General features: G+C 46.2%; 1 protein-coding gene across 2 annotated transcripts in view; it reads right to left on the bottom strand.

The window, feature by feature from the left end:
• Positions 1-27,065, bottom strand: part of SPOCK1 (SPARC (osteonectin), cwcv and kazal like domains proteoglycan 1) — a 582,941-nt gene that overhangs the window by 186,175 nt on the left and 369,701 nt on the right. For both annotated transcript variants that reach the window (XM_025292652.3, XM_025292653.3), the window contains one exon: positions 15,454-15,568. In XM_025292652.3, the coding sequence (XP_025148437.1) occupies positions 15,454-15,568 (115 nt within the window). The remainder of the gene's footprint in view (positions 1-15,453; positions 15,569-27,065) is intronic.

Genomic DNA, 27,065 nt, shown 5'->3' with positions numbered 1-27,065 from the left:
ACTGAGCCACCAGGGAAGCCCAAAGAGTCTCACAGACTGCTGACTTGCTCAAGAAAATTTCTAACGGCAAGACATTCACTATTTATTTCAGGACCCCCATCACCACCCTCAGGCCATTCTGCCTTTAAGAGTGTCAGAAGCAGTTTGTGGGCCAATGGCTAAAGGCCAAAAGGAAGGAAGTTGCCAGACTATAAACCCAGATCTCTGGTGTCCTCCCATTCTGCACATTACTTGCATCAAGGTTTCCTTATACTTGAAACCAAACAGATATGTCCAGGGATCCTCATCAAACCTAAACTCACAATGCCCTCAAGTGTCTCCTGACCAGATCAGGAGGATTAGCGGGCGGATGTGATTATGTAAATTCCACTAAGTGCTCAGAGACTGTCTGCAGTCACCTTCCATTAAGGCAATGACACAGCATGGCCAATGGCACCAGGGGCTGGGAGGCAGAAACAGTGGGGTTTTAATTCAGAGTTCAGCTTGCGGAAGAGCTCGGCTGCTGGGGCCTGCATGCAAAACCAGTCTGTGTGGGTGGGTGCACGTGTGTGTGCGTGCATGCGTACACACACACACACACACACACACACACAGACATTTACAAGCCACAACTAAAATTCTGCTTTGTTAATGAAAAGTGCTAAGCCAGCAGTGTAATAGCAGCTATTAGGGAAATATAAGTGAACAGTTAAGCTTCCTTTATTCCCTTGGGATAATGGATAGCAGTGTACTGCCTTAAAAATTCATTTCTCCCTAAAAAGGAGCAGAAGAGAAACTGTCACTATTACCCAAAGACCTTTGGCATCCCCATTTGATTTCTTGTTTGCTGATCGTGTTTGTTTGCTGGTCCAAGAAAGCAAGGTCCCTTTCTAGCCCTGAGACCTTAGAGGAAATCTTTTAGCAATGGACACACTAATTGGGGAAAAAAAAATCAAATGTTAAGCAAGAAGCCTAGGGCTGAGAATCTCCACTGCCTCTCTCCCTGAGCATTCCTGATCCTCCCTCTCTGCAGGAGGGAACAGAAGTACTGAGGGTTTTGCTACAGCTTCCAGCTAAGTTTATGTGAGCTCAGGTGTGTACACGAGGCTGAGTGCAGGTACATGCAATTCTGTCACTGGCTCTGTGATGTCATCTTCGAAAATATATTCTTACATTCCTGGGAGGCGATTCACTATTATGGGACATGTGCATGAGGGAAGAAATAGCCACATTTGTTTTCTAGTCACCAGCAACAAAGCCCATTCTGGGAGGGCTACATATGACCTAATAGGAAGAATAAGTCAGCAAAATTAAACAGAGGAGGGTAGATGGCATTAGGGACATTGCCTCTTTAGGTCAGGCCCAGAGCTGAAGCTGAAGTTCCAATACTTTGGCCACCTGATGCGAAGAGCTGACTCACTGGGGAAGACCCTGATGCTGGGAAAGATTGAGGGCAGGAGGAGAAGGGGATGACAGAGGATGAGATGGTTGGATGGCATCACCAACTCAATGGACATGAATCTGAGCAAACTCCGGGAGACAGTGAAGGACAGGGAAGCCTAATGTGCTACAGTTCATGGGGTTGCAAAGAGTCAGACATGACTGAGAGTCTGAACAACAGGAGACAGGCTGGAAGCTGATAGAGACATGGATCCAAGGAGATTAGCTGAACACCAATATCTGCAAACTATCAACACGACACCACTCACCACCAGTACTGCAGAATGCAAGCACAGTCACATCTACATTGTAACTTTCACTTGATCTGAAAGCTTTCTCCAAGCCAAGGTTGGAGCCACTGACAAACTCCTCACCTCTGCAGCAGCCCTCATTGGTAGGGGATTTTCTGGGTGGGGAGGCCAAGGATGAAGCCTTGTTTTCTTGGTCTTGTGCTTTCTCAACACCTTCTTCTCCCAGGTTCCTCTCACCTTTTCCCAAGTACCAGCTCCATGGCCACCCCTCCTGGAAGAAGTCTCAAACAGCCCCTTCCCTTCCCCCAAGCACATCTGTCCCATGGCCATTGTTCCCAGTCCGTTGTTCATGCCCCACAGGCCTTCAGCACTGGCCACTTTGGACTATGCTCACTGAGGTCCCCAGCTCCTCCCACATACAGAAAAGATGCTCAAGGATGTATCGGCACAGAGAGCAGTAACCCTGTGTCCAAATACTATTCCAGAGTAGAACCTGGACCAACATATAAAGGTTACTAACAGAAAACCTCTGACTCAATACAAGGAAGACATCTCACACAGTGAGAACTGTCCAAGGACAGAGGTTCCATCTCAGAAGGTTGGGAATGAAGGCTCCCAGTACCACAAGAGTTCAAGCAGAGGTCATTTGGAGGAAGGGGTTCTACAAAAGGCACGCTCTGATTTCTGTAAGCATTCTTATATATGATGGATAATAAAGAGGCTGTTTCTATTTCTTTAATATTGTAGTCAAGTACACTGAACATCCTTGAATATATACATGTATCTGTATTTGCTTCCATGAGATAGGGTATCCAAAATGGAACCAAGGGGCCAATGAGGTCAAAATACCCACTGGAAATGTTGTACCAATTTGCACCCTGAAGGAAGCATTGGTCCATTATCCCAACCCTGTGTTCTGAAGACAGCTACCAAGATTTGCAGAGTAGAGTGCTTAGATTCACCACCAAAGGTCCACAGGTAATCAGCAGAGCCATTAAGAGCAGCAAGCCAATTTCACCCCATAACATGAAGTTAAAAAAAAAAATAAAAAAAAAAAAGGCACATGGAAAAATTGCTGAAGTTAGAGAGCAAGTAGATGAGCAGGAAATCAAGGGTCTCCCCAGTATGTGCCAGTCAGTTTGCAAGTACTCTGTGAGCTCACACAGGGGGCAGACAGCAGCAGCTGCGGTCCAAGCCCCCTCCCTGGCACCAGGTGGACCAAGCCTCCTGGCACCAGGCTTCTCCCCAGGACAGAGGATGGACCCTCAAGACTGCTACCTGCTGTTTTCCCAAGTTTCTTACTGGCTGAGCGGGCACCTTGGGCTGGAGTAGTTCTCCCCTAGCTTACTCTCAAGGACAGGAAGGACCAGTCTCAAGGGCCAAGGAGCAGAGGCAGACCTCAGAGAGAGGAGATTCTGGAGCCTGCAAGCCTCCTGGATGAAGCAAGACAGTGAATTTAGGCCAGTCACCAAGAACCACAATGGAGTCACGGAAAGCTCTTCAGGCTTGGCCTGTGATGGCTGGCAGAGTGCATCCCCAGTGGTGCCCTTCTCCTGTTTTCTTCCTGAAGGTAGATCCAAAGGCTATTCTGTAGTCCTCAGCAAACACACCTCCAGCTCTGAGGGAACCAAGGGGTGGATGAGATGGATGATACCTGACCATCAACAAGGCCAAGTCTCTGGCCCCAAAGGATGGTTGACCTTCAGATATACAGAGCACAGAGAGGGGTGGGGGGCGGGGCTGTAAGGAAGCTGCCAGCCACCAAGTCAGGGCAGGGAAAACAGTCAGGGTATGATGCCCCCCCCCAAGAATAGGGCCACTTCCACACCACGGTGACATACAGGTTACCTCCAGGTTCCCCATGGGGTTTCATAGGCACTTCTTAGTATTTTCTGGGTGTCTAGGAATGTGGTAGGTGCTATGCAGAAAACAGAGGGAATACAATACGCTGTTGACTTCATGATAAGAGCCCTAACCCTCACCTGCAGCATCACTGTGCAAGTTGGCTGACCCATCAGAGCTTCTAAGTAAGTCCATCAGCTTGGCCCTGCACCTCCAGCTCCTTTCATGACTCAACTGATTCATTCATCCATGAAGTATGTTGTGAATACCTGCAGGGTGTGAAGACCTGGAGTCACACTCCAGAGGGAACTAGATATTATGAGTAAGTGGGATAAGCATGATCAGGGTGGAGTGGGGGTAGGGGACATACTCTGCTGGTAGGGTACTCACTAACCATGACAACTGACACAACCCCCACATGACAAACAGAAAGGCCTTGGCAGATGTGAACTCACATGAGCCTGGCAAGGATCATCACCCCACCTGCTGGTTCCTTGAGCATCTGGAGTCTCAGATGAGAAACTTTCATTGAACACCTACTATGTTCCAGCATCATTTTAAAGTCATCCTCTGATGAGAAAATGCAGATTGCATGTAGGGAAGTATCTGGAAGTCTAAGAGGCCCTTATACAGAAGATGAGCTTTGAGCAGCCTTGCCCTGGTCCCCCATCTCTGCCACATAAAGGCTGTATAGGATTGAGCAAGTCACAAAGTGTCTGAGCCAGAGTCCCCACTCACTCTTAAACTCCTAGGAAAATGGTAAATACCACTGGTGCATGCTGCCCCTTCCCTGCCTTCTACCCCTGGCCCAGTCCCAACTGCAGCTGTGCATGGCTGCTCCCTTCTTGAAATTTTAACTTTAGTTTATAGGATTCTGACCTGCTAGCCTAGACTATATGCATCTGTGTTCCTACTCCTCTAGGCTACAAGCTCCAATGAGGGAAGCAAACACACACACACACTCTCTCACACCTAGTCTTCCAGCTCTTCTCACATAGCACACCATCTGGCTTTAAGAATAAGAATTCAAGAAAATTCAGTCCACATTTTCTTGTCAATTATAAAAAAAACTCTACCAGATCTTTAACAATGGCTCTTTTAAATCTACTTCAATTCATAAACAATTGTTGTTTTATTCTGATGCTTTCTTGAAAGCTTTTGCAATAAACTATAATTAAAAAGTAATTTAAAAACTCAGTCCATCCTAAGCTACAACACTATGTCCCTCTCTGGTGCAAAGCCACATAAAAGTTCTTTTCACACCTGGCCTGAGAGCCGACCCTGTCTGTGGCCTTCAAAGCTCTGTACACTCTGGCCCTGCCTCCCTCCCCAGGTGCTCGTAGCCAGGCCCCTCTCTGTCACCGCCTTTCTGCAGCCCAGGCCTCTCTCCTCCTATTTCCTCTAGGACACCAAGGCCCTTCCCTTTCTCTGAGCCAAGGCCTTTGCAAAGGCTGTTCCCCTCTCCAAGACCTCTTATTCCTGCTCTGTACCTTCTCCCCAGCTGGCACCTTACACCTTTCATCCCTTCAACCAACCTAAAGTGACTCTCTCTTATGGTACCCTGCTGTTATCCTACTTAATACATAGCACAATTTACATGATACTCCTTTATACCTGTCTTCCAGTAGACTTTAATCTCCACAAGAGTAGACTGTGTCTATTCATCACAGAATTCCAAACAGAGTCTGGCAAGTGAAAAGCACCATAAATACTTGTTAAAGAAATGATCACAGACTCCAATTAATGACCTCTAACCCACCATCACCAGGTCTTCACAGGCAGCTCAGTGGTAAAGAACCCGCCAGCCAAGCTGGAGATGTGGGTTCAATCCCTGGGTTGGGAAGATCCCCTGGGGAATAAAATGGCAACCCACTCCAGTATTCTTGCTTGGGAAATCCCATGGACAGAGGAGCCTGGCAGGCTACAGTCCTTGGGGTCACAAGGAGTCGAACACAACTGAGGGACTGAACAGCAGCAGCAACACACCATTACCAGTGTGCAGAAGCCCCTTTCCAAGAGACAGTTCTGCCAACAGGTGGGACTCAAGCCCGAAAGCCCTTCATCCCTATCACCTTCGCAGATACCTCCCTGGACACTAGTTCCAGGCCAGAGGGGAGCCCTGTCACTTGGCCCTCCACTTGGGATCCTCAGAGCCATGAGGTTTGAGCCAGAGCCTCCTGCCTTGCCCTCCAGTCAGCTAAGTGGGAAGCAGGGCACCCCAGCACCCCAGCTGCAGCAAGACCATGGACAAGACAGGCTGGAAGAGGGGCCTTCCACCTCTCAGTAAGACAACCACATTCATTTCAATGTGTACCCGTGAAAAACATCACTTAAGTGTGTGCCTTGGAAAGGTACCAAGGTCCCCAAACCAATTAACTTTCATCTCTCCTGTCCTTCTGTGCGTGGAAGGCCTTGCTGACTGCCCATCCCCTCTGTGAGGAACATTAAAGACAGGACATTAGCTTGAGAACATTCTATTTAAAACAAAAGTACATCCAAAGTTAGCCTCAGACACCCATCTAAATCACCCCGAGTCCATTTTCTGGCCCCAGAACCCTCATGGTCAGTGCCCCAGATGGGTCCTAGCCTGGTGCCTGACATCCATAAAGAATGTCTTTCATGGTTCATTGGTTGAATTAATCTGATATAAAATGTCTAAACTAGAAACCTGTGAGTTGAGATCTTGATGAGTTTCGGCAGAGCAGCGAGCAGGCCACAGCAGATTTATTAATAACAAAGGCGAAGGAAAGAAGTTTAAAAAACTTAAAACAGAAGTAAGTTACAGTGGGAAAAACAACGTGATCAATTCTGAAAAAGAAGACGATGTTGTGTCCTGAGGCCACACTGACCTTGCTCCCCTGGACACAGGGCACAGCTCTCTCCAGACCCTGGAAAGTGGCCAAGAACAGGCAGGCGACACACACATGCCATGAGTCTCAGGTGGCTTAAGCTTGTCTGCTGCCTCTTGTTTAAGGGTGGACGGGCTAAAATGACAACTCACACCCATGTGCCACTCAGCACACCCTGAGCCCTGATGGAAATCACGCCTCACCATGACCTCTCCAAATTAGGCACACCCACCTCAACCTCCTGTTTTCTAATCCATCTCAAATGATGCACAAAATGTGTTACTCTATGTGACTTCGTGACTAAACCACCACCATGCATTCCTTAATATGTAACAGCACCAAGAAGCACAGCAACAGAAGCACAGCAACTGCAGCCCAGTGATCTGGGGCAGAACCACAGAGCAGGGAGGTATGCTTAATGCTTTCTAACAAAGCTACGACAAACCTAGACAGCATATTAAAAAGCAGAGACATTATTTCGCTAAAAAGGTCTGTATAGTCAAAGCTATGATTTTTCTAATAGTCATGTATGGATGTGAGAGTTGGATCATAAAGAAGGCTGAGCACTGAACAACTGATGCTTTCGAACTGTGGTGATGGAGAAGAGCCTTGAGAGTCCCCTGGACAGCAAGGAGATCAAACCAGTCAATCCCAAAGGAAATCAACCCTGAATATTCATTGGAAGGACTGATGCTGAAACTGAGGCTCCAATACTTTGGCCACCTGATGAAAAGAGCCAACTCACTAGAAAAAACTCTGATGCTGGGAAAGACTGAGGACAAGAGGAGGAGGGAACGACACAGAATGAGACAATTGGATGGCATCACTGACTCAATGGACATGAGTTTGAGCAAACTCCAGGAGATGGTGAAGGACAGGGAAGCCTAGCCTGCCACAATCCATGGGGTCGCAAAGAGTCGGACACGACTTTTTGACTGCAAAACAACAGAGACAGGGAGGGGGATGAGAGAGTCATGCTCCATCAGTCCCTGTCGACAGCCACTCCCATCTCCACACACGCTTGGCTCACTAGCTCTCCAGCAACCTTGCATCTGGGCATGTGTGTCTTCAGAGAATTCCACCATAACACATTCTCCATCTCCTCCAGATAGAATCAGGCTCAAAAAAAGAGAGCCAGAGAGAAGAGACAAGGCTCCTTTGCTTTGGATCCACTAGAAACTGAACTGCCCTCTCGAGCAGGAGGCCCTTCTCTAGCAGTGCAGCCAGGAGGTGGGGATGGCAGGCTGGCAGAGGGCGCTGGAGAGTATTCGCGCAGGGCAGAGGATCCAGTCCCTGAGAGTTACACCCAGAAACTGCCCAGTCAGGCAGGAGATCATGAGACTGAGAGGCCTCACCAAGTAGCCCTGCCCTCATCCAACCTGCCTTCAGACGTAACTCTGCTTTGGCACCGGCAGTATGGTTTGGGAAAAAAAAAAAAAAATGCAAGGAAACAGGGCAAGATATGGGTCTGGGACATTTTCCTGACAGATGTGATTTTTATGTATTTTTAATGTATTTATGAAACTTGCCTAGTGAATCTGCCTTCCAATGTAAAGGTCTGCCTCTCACTCCTCTCCTGGCTCCAAGGGACTACAGATTCCACATGATGATTCTCATCTCCATTATGAATTGTTTTTGACTCTCTGCTGCTTTGGTCCTCAAGCTCATCTAATCAATACCCCTGCTTCAGAGAGGAAAACAAAGGTGGGGAGAAGCTAACTGGCTTTGCATGAGTTGTTCAGTCTTGCTTAGTGAAGGCCTCAGAAGCAGCTCAGGGGTGGAGGCATATGGTACTTCTTTCCTTTGAAAAAATAGCCTTGGTTTAAAGAAATTAAATATCTATGTATTTAAGTGACATGGAGTTTGAATGACTGCTTTTGGAAAAACCACAGAGAGGAAAAACAAATCCAGAATGACTGTTTTTGGCATAGAAAGAAGGAAAAGGGGTTAATAGCCGAGCTCCCCGCTAACCCCTCTATAAGGGGAAAGAGTCAGGAGAGAAGTTCCCAGGAGTGTGTGTGGAGGGGATCTAGGATTAGGAACAGATTGACTCCTGGGCCACAGCACTGTAGGCAAAAGCGAACTAGACAGTGAAAGCTCACACCCATGGCTCCGCAGCAGAGGGGGCTGCATCCCTCCATCCTGGTTCCAAATCTGCCCCTTACAGCCCTGTGCAACCAAGGGAGTTACTGATGGAAACTCAATAATCCCATCTGTAAAATGGGAATCAGAATACAGACCGAGAGACCCCTTTGGGAAATCCATAAGGGCACTTCTGCTCAGTGAGCTGAACACAGTAGTGAGACGGGCTAGGACCTGGGACCCTTGCTGCAATGCTTGCACCTGGACACATCTCTCCCCCAGCAATGAAATACAAAGAAACTGTAGGGACTAAAAACAACCCAGGGCATGTGCAGTTGGGGCAAATTCTGGACGCAAAAGATACCAAGAGACCAAAAAACCCAACTGCCACTTTTGAAGTGCCTGGAGCAAAAACAGGGTGTTGGCAGTAAAAGCAGGGTACTGCACATGTGCCCTGCACACAACACTACCCAAGGGGTGGGCACACCACCTCAGCCACCCCTCTGGCCTGGGCCCTGGACACACCCCCACCCTCACCCCATATGAGGAACAAGCAAGGGAAACTGCTTTTATTCTCACTCCCTCCTGCTACAGTAGGGGCCCGAGGAAAGCCTTGCCTGAGTTTCTTGTCTGGCCTCTAGTCAATTTCTATTGATTGGGGGAAGGCCAAGAACCCTGGTCGGTTAACAGTAGGTGGCCAGCAAGTGGCAGCTCTGGAACCAACCACTCTCTCTCTGTTTTCTTCAGTACCCTCGGGAAGGTGTTTGCAAAACAACAGACCACAGCGGTGGGTTTTCTGTTTAGAAAGCTGACTGATTCAGAAGTGGGCCCACACTCCAAACTCCACTGCACGTATTCCACAAATAGCCTAGAAACAGCATCAAGCCCTCATTAGCACCCTACCTAGACAACATGGCAAACAAAGATCCCTCGAGGCTAGCATAGAACACAAGGCAATTCATAGGCCCCTTGAAGAAAGGGTATGCGTGGCATTCATACAAAATTATAGTAAGGAATGCGGGCATGATTCCACTTTGGTAACTGGAAACAATGCCTGGAATTGTGAAGCACCAGAAAGCCATCCAGGTACCCAGGAATCACCCACCTTCCACGTGGCTGTGTGTCTCCCAAACTGAGACAGACACATGTGTGTATAATCAACCCGTTCAAAGTCCCTGTAGCAGGAGGCAGTGCTTTGCTGTAAAACAAAACTGAGATGAAATAACCGTCATCCTTTCAAATATCCTCTGAGAGTTTGGTATTTGAGGCGCATCCTGTGATGTACTTCTCTCTGACCTCAGACACTTTGATTCTGTTTTTCAAGTTCACATAAAAGACAGAGAGCTCTCAGATTGGTCCACTGCACTGCCAGCCTCGACTGGATCTGAATTCTTCACTGGTGCCGAGAATTCGTTGTTATTCCAGATAATTAGGAAGTAGAGATAAAGGACCATTACGTTAGAGAGGCCTGGCCCACTGGGAAGACCAGCTGTCGGCTCCTTATTTAAAAACAGATTAGTTCCCACTGCTCCCAGAAGGCTTCCAAGGGTACACTCAGACATCGAGAGTCCCACCCCTGACATCCTTCCCTGTCATTCACGATGCACGTGCAGAATTTGAGAATGCAGCTTGTCTGGAAGACTTAAAACAAATGCTTCAATTTTCCATTCTCCAAATGAAAATCAATGGCAACAGAGAGGCAAAATCAATGTTCAGCGCTCTGTAGGGAGAAGCCCTCCCCATCTCTCGCCCACCCAGAACAATAAATCAGAATGAGCTATCCCACTGACAGTGAATTCCTGAGAGCAGATCCCTCTGCAGGTAGTATGACTTTCTGTCCATTTTTTCATCAATCACACCCTAAGAGGGTATTCTCTTTAAGAAGAGCTGAGAGAATATTTTTAAAACTTAAGTTAGAAAGAGTAACACACTGCTGTACTAAAAACTCTTCTTCCCTAAACTGATTTGCCACTAGGATCTTTGGCACCTAAGACCAGAATTTGACTTAACTGTTTCCCCAAGGTCCACTGTGCATTATCAAACATTAAAGAATGCTCAGGCACCCCAGTGACCCACTTCCCAAAACAAACCATGATCTGCTGTCACCAATGGTTAGCTTACATCCACCACAATGCCATATAAACCTAAATCATACAATTCATATTTTTTGTCCTCTGTCACTCAGCAGAATTATTATGAGATTCATCCATGCTGTAGCACGTATCAATAGCTTATTCTTTTTTTCATTGTTGAGTATTACTCCATTGCAATGAATATACCACAGCTTGTTATCTGTTCACCTGTTGATGAATGTTTGGGCTGTTTCCAGCTTTTAGCTGTTACAAGTAAAGCTGCTATGAACATTTGTGAGTCAGCCTTTACATGGACATATGCTTTCATTACATATTCTAGAAGCAAATCTTTTGTTGGACATATGTTTTGCAAATATTTTCTCCCAGTGTGGCTTGTCCTTTTATTAGTCTAACAGTGTCTTTGAAGATCAAAGTTTTTACTTTTGATGAAATCCAATTTGGTTATTTTCTTTCTTTTTTTTTTTTTCTGGCATTTATAGTTCATGGTTTCTTTGTGCTCTGTTTAAGAAATGTTTATCAATCCCAAGGTTACTACTCTTGCTTCCTTCTAAAAGCTTTATCATCTCAGCTCTTATATTTAGGTCTATGATCCACTTCAAGTTATTTTTAATATTGTACATTATATAATCACTAAGATTTATATCGATAAAGTGCTGTGGTATCATAAAATACTTATTTGTAAATATCAATTGAAGAGAACCCAATACAAAGTGTTATATACATGATAAACACCACTCAATAAGCAAGTTTTGACAAAAACAAATCAATGGACAAAAGTACAGGAAAGAATGGAAGGTGATGTAGTGGAATATTTTAATTACTATTTTTAGATTCTATGACCATGGCTTGTTTCCTGTTTCTTTGTATTTGTCTATACTTTTCAGTGTTTTCCATAATGAGCCTCAATTACCACAATATCAAAAATAAATTAGAATGTTAAGAAAAAGTCACCTAAGAGAAGCTTTTGTGACCCCAGGTTTCCTTCACACTGCTCTTAAGTGCATCAGTGGCCCTATTAGAGCACCTAAAAGATGAACATGCTACCAAGAATTAACCCTCTCCCCACCCTATTCAATACAGCTCAACAGCAGGAAGAGATAAAACGCAGCATTTCCAAAGAGAATCTGAGTTTAGCTGAAGTCTCTCAATGAAACCAACCACAAGCCCAATACCATCCTAATACTGGGGGAGTGTTTGCACTGAAATTGCTAGTCTAGCCACCCTGACACCAGGTGGTCACAAATGTGTGTGTCAAACCACTTCTCCACTCACTTAGTCTCCAAGGACAAAGAAAGCTAATGAATTTCTCTTGTGGATGCGCTTATAGTCCTCCCGTCTCAACTTGCTTGCAAAGACAGCCCAAGTCCACAGCCTCACAAGCAGCCCCAGGCCAACCAGCCATCTCTCCATGTGTGTGCATCCTGACTGTCTGGCAGGCGGGATTTACCCCTTGAGCTGCTGCAGAGGCCAGACTGCCTGATGGGATTGCCTACAGATGTTTCAGAGAGAGAAAGATGACTTCCCTGATTAATGAATAAATAAGAGTTGTCAACACGGCCTCCCTGGTCAGAGGGGATCCCTGAAGTATAATGCGGAAGGACAGATGTTTCATCTGGGAAGATGTCCAAGACCCAAGAAGAAGTGTGTACTGGGCTGATAAGGGCTGAGTAATACAGCCTCCAAAGGGGAGGGGAGGCAGGCACAACCACAGAGACCACCACCACAGAGCTCCCCCTGGACACAGGCCACCTCCCCAATCCTGAGGAGGACACGGGCATGCCCCTCAGTCAGAGCCTCCTCTTTGGGCTGTTTTTCCAGTCATTGAATGATACCCATCATCAGAAATGCAGTTTTTGTCCAACTCCTCACCTGTCGTGAATCACAAAGCAGGCAGCAAGCTTCCGTGGGCAGGAAATCCAAAGGCCAGAACAGTGGGCAGGGCCCCTGGGGTGAGCTACTTATTCTCAGGAGCATGCAAATGAGGGGTTTTCTGGCTGGACTTCCAGAATGAATCAGAAAATAGTAATATCTATTACCATAACTGCTGTAGTCATTGTAAAACTAGTTGTCCTTACATGACACTAAACTATGTACCTCTGTCTTTCTGACCTCTCACAAAAAAATACACACAAAATGTTCTACGCAAGGATTAGTAAAGCTTACCACCCATAAACCCTCTCTGCAAGAATCACTAAAGGATGTATCCCAGCAAATGGGCAAGAGGAAGGGGGTAAACAACTTTCTTTAAACCCATGTTAGAGTGGAGGGAACCCAGAATCAGAAAGGTCGAGTAACTTGCCAAGGTCACACAGCTAGAAAGTAGCCAACCTGGGAATGGAGCCTAGAATGGTCTCATTCTCAAATCTATGCTCTGAGCCACTGAACTCTGTAGCCACCAGGAGATGCCAGAGATGAGGATAACACTTTCAACACAAGCAAAAAAGTGGTGGTGTTTCCAAACAGAAACACGGCATGCCCAGAAAAGCACCATTTACACCTAGATATTCCTGAATACCAGCAAGGTTGCTGCCTCTGCCTCAAACAGATTAAAGCTTATAACTAAAACTCTCTTGTCTGGGACTTGCAGACAGGGCTATATTCCAGGAGGAAACAGGCAATGGACTGTCCATGTTACACACACACACACACACACACACACACACATAAAACCAGATGGTCGATCAACACAACACTATTCCAAGGAGTATTTGGTATTTGCCGCAAAAGAGACCACACTGTTTGTCCTTCAGAGAATGAAGAAGTCTTGTGTGGCAGGAGAATCTAGGAGAGCTTTCTCAGCGTATATATGCCTTAGAAGGACTTTTGAAGAATAACAGAAAATCATTGTTTTTCACATCCCACCCTGCATGCAGTGATCTAGATTTTCCTTGAGAGGAGAAATAGGGTCTCTTGTTTACCTCTGCAGCCTCAAGACCTGACACAGGCCCGGCACATAGTAGGTACCTAATACCTTTTCGTTAAATGACAAGGAATGAGTGGATAGACAAAACAGATCAAATGATGTGGTCTATGCATGGTACTGACGAAAGACATAAGCTTTGGAGCTCAACAGTCCTCGACACAGCTGCCACTTACTAACGACACAAGCAAATGACCAACTCCTCTCTCTGCCTCAGTTCTCTCATTTTTAGAATGAAGACAAAAATAAGCACCAACTTGAAAAAATCACTGGAGGAATTCATGGCTACAGGTCCTGAGCATAATGCCTGGCATATGCTAGATAGGGTTCAGGGGTGAAATCTGGCTTTAATTCCACCGAGAACACCAGGGAAGAGCAAAGTACATTATAACACCTTGAATCCCAGTCTTATGGAGACAAAACTTGACTGTTGTTAGGTGATCACAGAGGCCAGGTCCGCGGCTGCAGGTACTGGGTTTGCAGGGCCCTGTGCTATCAGGCTACTCCCAAGCACCGCTTCACTGCTGGACTGCCTGCCAGAGCATGGGAACTCCCCACACATGTTCTTAGGAACTGAGGGAACTGAAAGCATGCCCCCAAAAGAGCGGCCACAGGGGCAAGCATTGCTCAGACTTCAAGAACTAAGAGATGGGATAGGACTCATTCTGCATGGTCCCAGGGTCAAATTGGAACCAACCAAAGGGCAAATGTTATAACAAGTCAGATTTATCAGAAAGGCTACTCTTCTTTGCCTAAGTTTATGGTGCAGTGTAGGTAAATGGCTGAGAAAGTTGCCAAATTCAAGCGTGTGTAACTCCACTGCCTCTTGCTGCACCTCTCCACTCTCGAGTCAGTACAGGGACAAGGGTGGGAATGGCACTGAAATCACCTTTCTCCTACCTGCATTCCATCCAACCCCATTCTTTTTTTTTTTAATTTTATTTTATTTTTAAATTTTACATAATTGTATTAGTTTTGCCAAACCAACCCCATTCTTGAAGAAAGTTTGTTGGGTGTGTGCGTGCATGCGTGTGTGTGTGTGTGTGCGCTCTTACTTCAAGTATTTCTGCAGGACTGAAGGCAGAAGTAGCCTGAATTCAAAGGCTCATTTGTAAAAATCTAAACTCCAGTGTTTTGGTCATCTGATGCAAACAGACAATTCATTGGAAAAGTCCTTGATGCTGGGAAAGACTGAGTGCAGAAGGAGAAGAGGGCGTCAGAGGATGAGATGGCTGGATGGCATCACCGATGCAATGAATATGAACTCGGGTAAACTCCGGGAGATGGTGAGGGAGAGGGAGGCCTGGTGTGCTGCAATCCAAGGTGTTGCAAAGAGTCAGACACAACTGTGTGACTAAATACCAACAAAGCCCAGCAGATGCTCAGAATGGGTGGAGGGTACAGGACAAAGGCTTTAACAACCCTGAAGATGAAGGGAGAGACTTCCCCCTGTGCTGAGGAAGTGAGTATCAAGTGCTTTGCCCTGAGGAAACAGGAAGACACGTTCTCAGAGAGAATTCTGCTCTGGCTGTCTTGAGGAGCAGGACCCCAAACCAGGACTCTCAGCCTGGCAAAGATTCACACATCCCATGGAGTGCTGAAGCAGATAAACCCCCAACTCTGACTTCAAGGGACCTTCAAGGATTATCATGGGGAGGATGTCTGTGGCAACCAGAAGACTAAAGAGAAACTTCCTGGATCCTGACGTCATCCAAGGAGGAGGAACGGCCCCCCACAATGACCAGGAAGGGGTTTTCTGTTCATCTGCTTGGATGAGGGCTCAGAGTCAGATAAAGTTGATTCAAAGGAAATTAAAAGGTTAACTTTCTTAGCAAATGTGTTTGAGAACTGAGATGCATACCACAGCAAGACGGCATGTACCATGCACCACATAAGACACAGATCAAACACCTGTCCCCTCCTCCCCACTGTCCCCCAGCCAGAGGTCAGGTACCCCAGATCTGGTGGCTGGAGAATACCTTGGAGCCCTTGGTTACCTGGGGAGCAGGTGCTTGCGGCTGACACACAGGGCAGTCTGGTAGTCCTGGGTCACACACACCTTGTGAGGGCTGCATTTCACCTTCAGGCAGGGATCTTTGGATGGGTCCAGGGCTGAGGCAAGAAAAGCAAGAAGAGAAGAGTTAGGACCTCCAGGTAAATTTAATTTATACTTATACTCAAATAAACAAGTGGGAAACAAACAGACCACGTGTTTGCACTCTGCACTGTTTACTTAGGCTGGAGGGAATTAGACTAAAAACCCAAACCAGGGGGAATTCTGTGTCTATGCCACGTGTTTTTCTTCAGCATCAGGACAGTGATTCTTTTGTGCTTTGGGAGTTTCAGTATCTTCATCTTGGCCAGGAATTTATTTAGAACCCTGTGTATTGCAAGGACCAAAAGCTACACAGCACTCTTGGGTTCTTTGTCTGTCACTCCTTTATATGACTTTGCACCCAATTTTACTTATTTCCTATAATATGCAATGTCCCAGAGGAGGAGAGTTTTGCCTTCAGTTCCATCAACACGCACTGTGAGCATCCATCAACCTGTTTTAAGTTTTGTGAAGAACTTCGGGATGTACAAGATAGTTATGAGCCATACAAACTCGTGATATAATTGGGTGGGGGAAAAAAAAGCTGACACATAAATATTTATTGTGCAGGGGAGAATTAAACAAGGGCCATGACAGGCATATAAAATGATAACAGAGCTTGAAAGAATAAGAGAGATCAATTTCTGGGACAAGGATTAATGAAGCATTAACATGTGAGTTGGATCTTGAGGAATGGGCGGGATGGTAAAAAGCAAAATGAGAAAAGGCAAGCTAGGCAGAGCAGTCAGGCCTACTCCAGGGTGGGGAGGCACGTCTGGGGAGCCTTCAGATATTCCATCTGACTAGAAAGCATGGGCTTTGGGGGTGGGAATAACACAGGTGGTGTGGATTCAGCCAAGTCACTGGAGAAGGGTCTTCAGAGCCAGCACATCGTAACGGCAGCACTTTCTAGAACAGGCAGAGTAGCTGGCCCCTGGCTAGGCAGCACCCCACAGGTTGAGGTGCACATGCTCCTCAGAGCAGAGAGGCCTCGGGGAGCTCTCTGCCAAACAAAAGCAACAGCGCCATCTCCCAGCTCCCGGGCCAGAAAGCCCATCAGGTGGTCAGTCTGTCATGGCTGCCCTCCACAGCCAGGCGAGCTCATGCTCCCACGTCCTCCCCCAACACACGCTCCATTAAACAAATCTGCAGCCCAAGCAGGGAAAGCAAAACGACTCTAAGAAATATTAATACCGTGCCCCCTCAACCCTGGGGCCCCTCAGCAATCATGAATGCTCTGCCCTTACAGGAAGTAAGGATTCCTGTCAGGCTACCCAGGCCTAGAATCTCAATCGTTTTCTTCCAATGGCCCCAGGGAACTCCACAAGGGACCTGAACACACGACACCTGAAGGTATTTCTTCCTGGGGCTTGAACTGCTCAGGGAGGCTCCCTCCACTGCAGCAGCTTCAGCTTCTGCAAACAGAAATCGGGTGCATCTGTAGGCCAGTCAGGTGAGCAACAAGACCCAGGCCTTGGTCCCAGGGGAGTCACCTGGTGGAGCCTACTCCCCAGTGGGTGTGGCCGGCTGCCTGGCGTTTAGCAGCAGGAAATGGACTGCAAGAGAGAGAGACGCTACAGGGACAGAGTGCTCACTCTGAGCTCTTAAGCTAAGGGCGTCCCCTCTGGGAAGTGAGTGGCAGGGGCCTGTGTCTGGCCTCAGAGCCTTCCCAGGCTGCCCTTCCAGAAACTTGCAGCAGGAACTTCCTGGCTCCAGGTGAAATTCTCTGGCTTCCTGGGATGTCCTCATGAGGAGCCAGGAGGCCAGTGCATTTCAAGACAGCGGCCATCACCCTGTGCACTGCCCTCCAACCCCCACCTAGGGCTCCAGTCTAGCCAGCTGTGACTTGTTCTCCAAGACACACACAGCACAGAGCTAACAGTGCATGACAATTAGATGACCGCTGAGAATGACCATGCCAGTCCTTTACTCCCCTTCTCACAGTCCCAGTCACCATAGATGAAGACAGACCCTTAGGGACCTGAAGAAATATGGGGATCAGACCCCTGAAGAAATGTGGGGACCAGGCCCCTGGCAGCCCTGGCCACAGGAACCAAGTGAAGTATTTCCCTGACAGGTGCCAAGCATCGTAGACCCTTTGGGATTGCCACTGGAGTGGATATCAGAGATGGAGAACACCAGGCTGGCCAAGGCAATGGATGTCAAAATATGCAGGACTATATGACAAGCCTTATCGCCCAACATAAGCTTCTTTTAGCTTTTGCAGCCAGTTTCACAGACATGCACCATCCACTGGGGTCCAGAGGACCCCAGTGAATAGTGAGATCTCAAGGAAAGTGAGTCCGCTGAGCAGAGCAGGAAGGAGCACAGCCTCTAGACACAGTGATCCAAGTGAATGCTGCCTCCACTGCTTCCTAACCTCCTACACCTCAGGTTCCTCTTCTGTGAAATGGGATAACAGCAGTCCCTACTATTGCTTTAGGTTGTCATCAGGATGAAATAAGTCCATCTTTATAAGTGCTGCCAACAAACCTGGGAACATGTTAAGTGCCTCATAGGTGTCTGTCATTTTGTGTGTCTGGATTTCATTCCCAGAGTGAATAATAAGCCTTCATAATAACCAGAATGATAGCTCACACGTATCCAGTGCTTTTGACATGCAGGCAGTGAACTAAGCCCTCTAATTGGATTACTGTACTTAATTCTCAAACACCCACGGCGGTGTCTGCTATTCCTGTGCCCATTGTACAAAGCAGACGAGAGGGATGCTCAGTATATGACACCTAGTCAGCTGACTCCAGAACCCAAACTTCTCAACACAATACGCCAGTGGCATGAAAAGCACCCAGAGTCTCCTAAAAAAGATTGATGTGGGGCTTCCCTGGTGGCTCAGTGGTAAAGAATCTGCTTGCCAATGCAGGAGACACAGGTTCGATCCCTGATCCAGGAAGATCCCATATCCCAGGGAGCAACTAAGCCCGTGTACCACAACTACTGAGCCTGCACACCTACAGCCCCTGCTCTGCAACAAGAGAAGCCACCAAAATGAGAAGCCCGCACAACAACAGAAGAGGAGCCCCGCTCTCTGCAACTAGAGAAAAGCCTTCACGGCAATGAAGACCCAGCATATAAAGTAATAAATATAAAAATTATATTATAAAAAAAGGCTGATGTGGGGCCCTATCTCACACCAAGTATTGAGCCCAGATGCACTTGCTCTTGAGAGGCCTCCAGGGCAGACTGAGCCTTCAGGAAGAAAAGCAAGGGGTATCCAGGGGGGCTGGTGCTGTCAAGGCTGGGTCACATGGCCTCGACATCCCCCCAAGAATAGGAGGCTGCCCATCATAGGCAATTGTACCCTCTGCCTACCCTCTCTGAAGGCAGCAACCCCTCAAAGGAGTTACGTGGTCAGTGGCCGTCAATTTTCTTTCTGCAACCTTGCCATCTGTTGCTGCTGCTGCTAAGTCGCTTCAGTCATGTCCGACTCTGTGCGACCCCATAGACGGCAGCCCACCAGGCTCCTCTGTCCATGGGATTCTCCAGGCAAGAACACTGGAGTGGGTTGCCATTTCCTTCTCCAATGCAGGAAAGTGAAAAGTGAAAGTGAAATCGCTCAGTCGTGTCCGACTCTTAGCGACCCCATGGACTGCAGCCTACCAGGCTCCTCTATCCATGGGATTTTCCAGGCAAGAGTACTGGAGTGGGGTGCCATTGCCTTCTCCGTGCCATCTGTTACTCTGCCTAAATTAAGCTAATACTAAGATCGAGGGCAGGAGGAGAGGGGGACGACAGAGGATGAGATGGTTGGATGGCATCACCAACTCGATGGACATGGGTTTGGGTGGACTCTGGGAGTTGGTGATGGACAGGCAGGCCTGGCGTGCTGCAGTTCATGGGGTCGCAAAGAGTTGGACATGACTGAGCGACTGAACTGAACTGACAGATCACCCTACTCCACTTCTTTTTTGTCTTTTTTGTAATTTTTTACAATAGCTTTTTATTTCTTTTGGCCACATGGTGCAGCATAGTGCACACAGTCCCTAGTTCCCAGACCAGGGACTGAAACTGCACCCCCCTTCTTTGGAAGCATGGAGTCTTAACCTGTGGACTATCAGGGAAATCCCTGCTCCTCCAATTCTTGAAGCTAACATTTCTTAAAAAGAAAAAAAATGAAAATTAAAAAAAACTCCAACCAGAAATACTACTAAATAAAAATCATCAGCTATTTAACTCTATATGCATACTTACTTAACAATTTGCATATAGAAATCAAGACTGCTAAAAATTAATTACCAGGTTCTGAATACTTCAAACATGTATGGGAATTATTTAGAGTAAATGAACTTCACAGAACAACAAAACAGTAACAAATCAAGCTGTCGGCATTTATTTAATCACCAGGACGCATCTTGTTTTTGAAAAACAGCAGACTTGGGATTGAAAGGGGATAAAGATGGTGATGGAGCGTGCCACTTCCAAGTAAATGCTGCCTCTCCAATGTGCTCTTTCCAGCACCCCTGAGGCTGTGAAGATTGACAGGCACCCACACCTGTACTGGGCAGGGTGGTGCGGCTCCACTTTCTAGAGGAAATAATAGGAGACCAGAATAATAAGTAGTATTCGAGAGGCCCTTTAATAAGGTGCAGGGAAGCCACGCAGGGGAGGGGGTAGTGGCAGAGGGCTGAGAGGGAGCGACAACCCTGACCAGGGGCAGAAGCCTCCTTGTCAAGGTGCTAATGGTTTCTACAGACTGTGCTCCAAGTTTCTCTCTCCCCCAGAGCATGCCTGGTGATAAGACTCTGCAATCCCCACAAGATGCCAAAGCCCTGCCGCCTCCGTTTCTATCAAATACCTGCACGACTCATGTGGATTCAAGCAAGACAGTATACCCAACAAGTAACCACGGAAGGTTAATTGCATCTTTCCTGCCCATTCATGAAAACCAATCAAGTGTCAACTGGCATAGGATACGTGTCCAGTTAATTTTCTCAGTAATTTTTACAAAACATTTTTCAAAGGAAAAAAAGAATGAATTAATTGAAACAAATTCGTCAAGCTGGAAAACATCAAATTCAAAAGTCAGTTAATTACAGACTTCATGTAAGGTTTTCTTTTTTTTAATTAATTTTATTTTTTAACCTCACTGCTTGGTCTCAATTAAGGGAGTGATATTTTAATTATTGTAATTGTTTCAGAACTTATTTTTCAGTATGAGTTAATTTTTAATTAGCTATGTTGATTTTAAAACTCTAAATCAAGTCTTTTTGCTGTTCTTGGGCACATCCTATAAGCTCACTGGCAAATGGTTATAACATCTGGAAGAGCAGAGCAGGGTACCACCTCAAAGATGCTGGGATGAGAGGATGTTCCATTCTGTGGGCTGAACAATGGGTTCCTGAGAGTTACCTGGAGATGTGACATATACTAGAGTTTATTTACTCTGTTAACATTTGCAGAGCAAATTTTAGGCTGGCACTTCTAGAGTGAACAGGATGTCATTCCTGCCCTCCGGAAGCTCACAGCTCAACAGAGGAGACAGGTAAAACAAGAGTTAAGTTGTGTACACTATGGGAGATAAGGAAGGTACTGCATCCAGCCTTTCAGTGGGTTAGGTGAGACTTCCCGGACAGACTGTTATCTATGGAAAAGTGGGTTTAACCCAGGTAGTAGCATGAGGAAGAACACTCCAGGGAAAAAGAAACTCCCTTTTCAGATGTAAGAGAAATGGTGGCAAGTCTGGGGAATGGCAGCATTTCATCAGGCTGGAAGCAGGCTAGAGCAGGCATGGGATGAGCTGGCAGTGTCATCATGGGGGGCCTTGAAACCACAATGAGGACTCTGGGGGGCCATGGCTACCGAGTTGCATAGTGATGAGAAACATGCACGCCCTCCTGTGCTGAAGCTGGTGGAGAGGGGGTAGGAAGAGAAAACCTTTTATATACATTTTACACGGAGAGTGGACATTGATAAGAACAGACACACTACACACTCTCACCCTGCAAATGAGAGGCAGTGTCAGAGTGGAGGGCCCAGTGGGCAACTCTTGGTGCCCCCTTTCCTCCTCTGAGGAACCTCCATGACCCCCTTCCCTGGGCCATGAAGCTGCACAGGATTCTGGAAGGCAACCAGGCTACCTGGTGAAACCAAGAAGTCAAGATTTCATCCAAAACCGCCATGTGAAATCATGGTCCTCTCCGGTGACTTGTGGAAACTTCCTCTGACAAAAGGCCACTCAATGCTCAACGAGCTGACAAATTAATGACTGTTTGCTGTCTCCCTGCTCCTTTTAAGCTTGCTCTCTGCCCAAACCATGCTCGTGTGAGGTTCATTCTGAAGAACAAAGACACTCCCAGTGATTCATTAGGAGTGACTTCATGGATGATTGACAATGAAATTACTCCAAACTGCTAAAACCTTGTCAAGCTAAGGTCCCGAACATTTATTACGGCTTGTCTGTCCCCATGGTAACCCGTGCATGCATCTTGCTTCCCCTACCTCTCCAGAGGGGCTTGTTTACTAGCTGATGACATAGCCTCACTGAATACAAAACAGAAGATTCCACCCATAGGATTTTGCTGGAGCCACGGAAGAATGGCAGACTGGAAAGACTCTGTCTCTGTTCTCAGCTTTCATATCAAGGGTTTGGCCATGCTCTTTGAGATGGAACAAAGGGGCTATTGGCCGTGTGTCTAAACAGGACAGGTGAGTAATACAGAAGGCTGGATGTGCGTGCCTAAAAACTGGAGGATGGAAGTGAGCAGGGCCATAGGACAGATAAGGACAAAGAGGAAGAGAATAAAAAGGTGCTTCCAACCAGAAATACTCTCCTGGGAAGAGATTTTTTCTTTCCCTTTCAAACCAAGGATTTGAAGACATTGTAACTAAAAGTATCCTCTCTCTTACAGTAGTCTGTGTGTGTTTGCAGGAAATGGTATAAACTATGAAAAGCCTTTTTAGAGGGCAATTTTTCAACCATGTATTTAATTGCTAACAACCATAAAACATAGGTAAGATAGGTGTTTATCATTCCCTCAACTTTTGATACATATGAAAATTTTAATAATAAATGGAAAGAAGGGCAAAAAGAAATATCCAATGACCTAGTAGATGAAAGTGTTAGGCAAAAACATATCTTTATGGTCTACAATAAGGGGAAAATGTAAACAACTTGAATGTTCATCTATGTCCATCCACTCAGGTTGCTACAAAATACCAGAGATTGGGTGGCCTTGAATACCAGAAGTTTATTTTCTCACAGTTCTGGAGGCTGACAGGCTGAGATAAGAGCCCCAATCTGGTCAGTTTCTGGTGAGGGCTCTCTTCCTGGCTTGCAGACAACCACCTTTTCACTGTGTCCTCACATGGGTTTCTCTAGGTGGACTCACAGAGCAACAAGCTCCCTGATGCCTCCTTTGATAATGACCCTTGTTCTATTGTATCAGGGTGCCAGCCTTAGGACCTCATTTCACCTTAATTACTTCCTTAAAGACTCCCTCTCCTAATACAGCCACAACGAGGATTATGACATAAGCATTTAGTCCACAACACCATCTACAGGGAAATGGTTATCCTAATCACAAGACATCCATTTATGAAATATTGTCCAGCTAGTATAAAGGAATAAGTAGCTTTATATGTTTTAACCTAGGTAGATGTTTATGGTATATTAAGTGAAAGTGAAAGTGAAGTCACTCAGTCGTGTCTGACTCTTTGTGACCCATGGACTGTAGCCCACCAAGCTCCGTCCATGGGATTCTCCAGGCAAGAATACTGGAGTGGGTTGCCATTTCCTTCTCCAGGGGATCTTCCCAACCCAGGGATTGAACCCAGGTCTCCTACATTGCAGGCAGACGCTTTAACCTCTGTGCCGCCAGGGAAGTCATATTAAGTGAAAGAGGAAGGTAAAGATGAGAAAATGGATTTGAAATGGATAAGTAGCTTTCTGACAATACATGGCTAATAAATGGCAAAGCCAGTGCTCAAAATCAGGGCTGTCTACATCCAAAGGAGATGGGCTTTCCATTTCCTATCCTGCTTCCTTTGAAAAGAAGCACCAGCCCCAGCCTCTACCACTCACACGCCAGGGCCCTCAGCTTCTCCTGAGCGTCCTTTGTCTTCTGGGGCTGTCCCTGAGATAAGCTGTGAATCAAGGCAGACTGCCTGTGCCTGCAGGCTACCACCACTGCAGCCTGCCACTCAGCAGTCTACAAAAGGCACCGTCTCCTGCTTCCTGGAGAATCTCTACATCAGGGAGACAATGAGTCATGACCATCGCCGGAGGCAAGAGCAAGTTTCCAGCCCTGGGAGATGACAGCACTCCTGCCTCTGAGATGTAAGAGTTAAGGATGTACTGTTCGGGCCTGGAACAGCAGTGGCGGGAAGAGCTTTAACACCCCCTCCTCCCTCCCCCTCCTCCACCACCGTTCATGCACAAAATGAGACACTATGAGCAAACCGATAAGTCCAACATAGCTAATTTACACATCCTGATCATTTGACATGAATGCATTAAGATGCGTCCACTAGAGCAGCTGTGAAAATAGTCGTCATAAAATCACAGGCCACAAAATGTTATCAGTCAGTGTCCCTTTCTTACAACTTTTATTCAGTGCCTTCCCCCATTCCCCAGCTGCTCTGGGATGCTGAAGGCAAGGACCCTCACTCGGCATTTTCACCAAGAAATTGATTTCCCTTCAAAAGAGGGATGGAGGAGAGGAAGAAAATAGAGAAGGGGAGAGAAGAACTGAAGGGGGAAAAGGGAAGAAAAGAGTATTTTATTACATAAAGCATCATCCCATCAGGGGGCTGACAACCGAGACAGTGACATCACCCAACCTGCAGAATAAGATACTATTATTCTAATTCACCACTGAGGTAACTGATACAGAGATCAGTTTGATATGAATTAATTCACGAGGAAATTGATGATGTTGAGTAACCTGTCCGTGGTCACACAGCTGGTAAGTCTGGATTTCAATCTAGGTGAGTCTCACAACAAAGGAGATACTTGGAGCCACCACACCACTCATGAGAAGAGCTTATGATGGGGGATAAAAGTAATGATTACCATGCCAAGCAGCAGCACACAGAACCCCTCTGTCCACCCGCCCTGAGAATCATGTCACCCATAGGACCCCCATGAGGACCACCTTCTGTGAAGAAAACATGGTGCCAACAGAAGTCAAAGCCAAATGCTTGGATATGTGTATAAACTTATATGATTTTTATAATGAATACAAAAGTCAAAGTTTCCTTCCAAGTCAATGCTGATGTCCAGTGAACTTAACTTTCTCTCTTTCTCTCTCTGACATAAGAAACAACGCGGAACAAGTGAGCCTTGTGATTCCTTCTGTGAGTGGGTTTTGTGACGCATGTATATGGTCCATGTCACTGGGGATGTTCAGGATACCTGGTGGTGACATGGGACAAGCAAGGCAGCACGATCAACAGACCTGAGAATAGTCATAGCTTTCAACAGAGGGACAAGACACCATGCACAGAGAAGTCTTAACCTTCTCATCCATTAAAATGGCCAGAATTTACTAAAATGTTGTAATAGTGAAAGCTCTTGGGTTCTATTTCACTGTAATTGACAGAAATTATTCATCAGACATTTATGAACGAAGAAGACAGAATCACTTGAGACCAGTTCCATAACCTTGGAAAATAAGAGGATATAAAAAGCACAATAAAAATCAAATATTTCCAGGAAAAAGGTATACTTAAAAGAGTTCTAAGAATTCTACAGCTCATAAAGTCTAGCTTTTGTACCTGGGCCTCACTTCAATGCAATTAAAGCTCTTATAAAACACATAGCTTTTCTCAGAGAACTAACTCCTTTGATGCTAATGAGCATGATTCTACATTATTCTGCAGCCATAGTAGCTGACCATAGTAGAATGGGGAAATTTAAAAACTCTACTACTAAAAAAAAAAAAAAAAAAAAAAAAACACGAAAATTATTGTACCTAGAATATTGTCCAAGGGTTTGGATCAGAGAGGCATGAGTTTGAGAGGACAGGCACAGCTGGCTGCTTCCTACCAGTGTATCTTGATGGGTCACTCACCTCATTAGGATTCAGTGGCAGACGGACAGACCTGCCTCACTGGAGTGTTGTGAGGACCTGATGAGATGATGCATGAAGGATGCTGAGCACAGGGCTTGGCATACGGTCCATGTTATCATCCTCTTACCAGCTCTTCAGGTAAAGGGAACGTACATCTAGGGCAGGGACACCGGGCACTTCAGAGACTCAAGATTCTGGAGCTGCGATGCTGTTTAGCCTTTCCAGTCTCAAATGTGAGATTCATCTCCACAGGAAAAGCATGAAAACTTCTTTTTGAACATCAAGCTCAGGGTCTAATCGACTCAGAACCCCTTTGCTGATTAGCCAGATCTGCAGCACTCCCGAGGCCAATGTGTGACCACTAAGGCATCCTGTATCTCCAGTGGAGCTGTGCTCTGCTTGTCTCATGTCAGAGACTGTAAGGTCTGGAAATGAAGAATAAAAATCTTTTCTTCCCCTAAATTATGTTCACTAAGAGCACAACCTTCATGGTCATACTTTTTTTTTTTTCTTTTTTGAGAGAAAGAATTTGGGCCTTGAACAATTCTACTGGAGAATCAAGGGGTTTGAGTGATAAGGTATCCTAAGAGCCTACATTCAAGCACCACTGGTAAAAAGCTAGGGGGGAAAAAAGAGAATAATGAAGGAGAGAGAATCTGGCAAACAGTGTTGATCCCAGCGGCCAAGGGCTTGGGGATGAATGAACAGCAAGGTTCAGCTGGTAGGTTTGGTGGACAAAGCTGGTGCATTTGGATCATCAGCCCGTGGGCCTCCATCAGGCTGCTTCCCACCCTGACCTACAGAAGCCAGCAGGTGCAGGTGTTAACTGAAACCAGAAGAGTAAAGACTGTGGGGAAAACCTACCCCAGACTGGAGACCGAGATGCTCAAATGACCTCTCAGAGCCTTGTGCCATGCTGCATTCTCAGGAGCAGAAGCTCTGCGCCAAGCCTGAGTTAAGCAACATGCTGTTCATTCACTGGACACTCCCAACAAGCCTAAAAATCAGTGAAAAATAGGCAGTCCCACACCATATGTATCTATCAGACTCGTCTCCTCTTCCTGTTCTTCAAAACCTAATCTAGTCCTTGCTTCTCAGACTGTGGTGGGCCAAGGAGGATACAAATTCATAGTGACTATCCCTGTAACCTCTATTTTACTAGATGGTGGGTAATTTTAGATAATTTTAAACTTTTTTTTTATTAAGACAATCACTGGTCTACCGTGGACTAGAATGCAAAATTCACATAAGCTCATATCAAAGAGGCTTCCAAAATGTATGGGCTCACAGTGAATTGTGCCTCCTGAGGCTGAAAGTAGATATTTGCTCTTACTTGCCCTTAGGGGCATTTTGGTAGAAAAGTTTGAGAAGTGTTTAAAGGATTTACTGAGTTTAAAGAGTCCTAAAAGGAAGCAGAGAGCTCTCCAGGGTACTGATATGTATGGTGGAAAATCAATAGCCAATTGTTCATTCTTGCAAAGACCAG

The sequence above is a fragment of the Bubalus bubalis genome, chromosome 9 (genome assembly GCF_019923935.1).
Source record: "Bubalus bubalis isolate 160015118507 breed Murrah chromosome 9, NDDB_SH_1, whole genome shotgun sequence".
Lineage (NCBI taxonomy): Eukaryota > Metazoa > Chordata > Mammalia > Artiodactyla > Bovidae > Bubalus > Bubalus bubalis.
The sequence above is the reverse complement of the archived record's forward strand: the minus strand, read 5'-3'. Positions and strand labels throughout refer to the sequence as shown.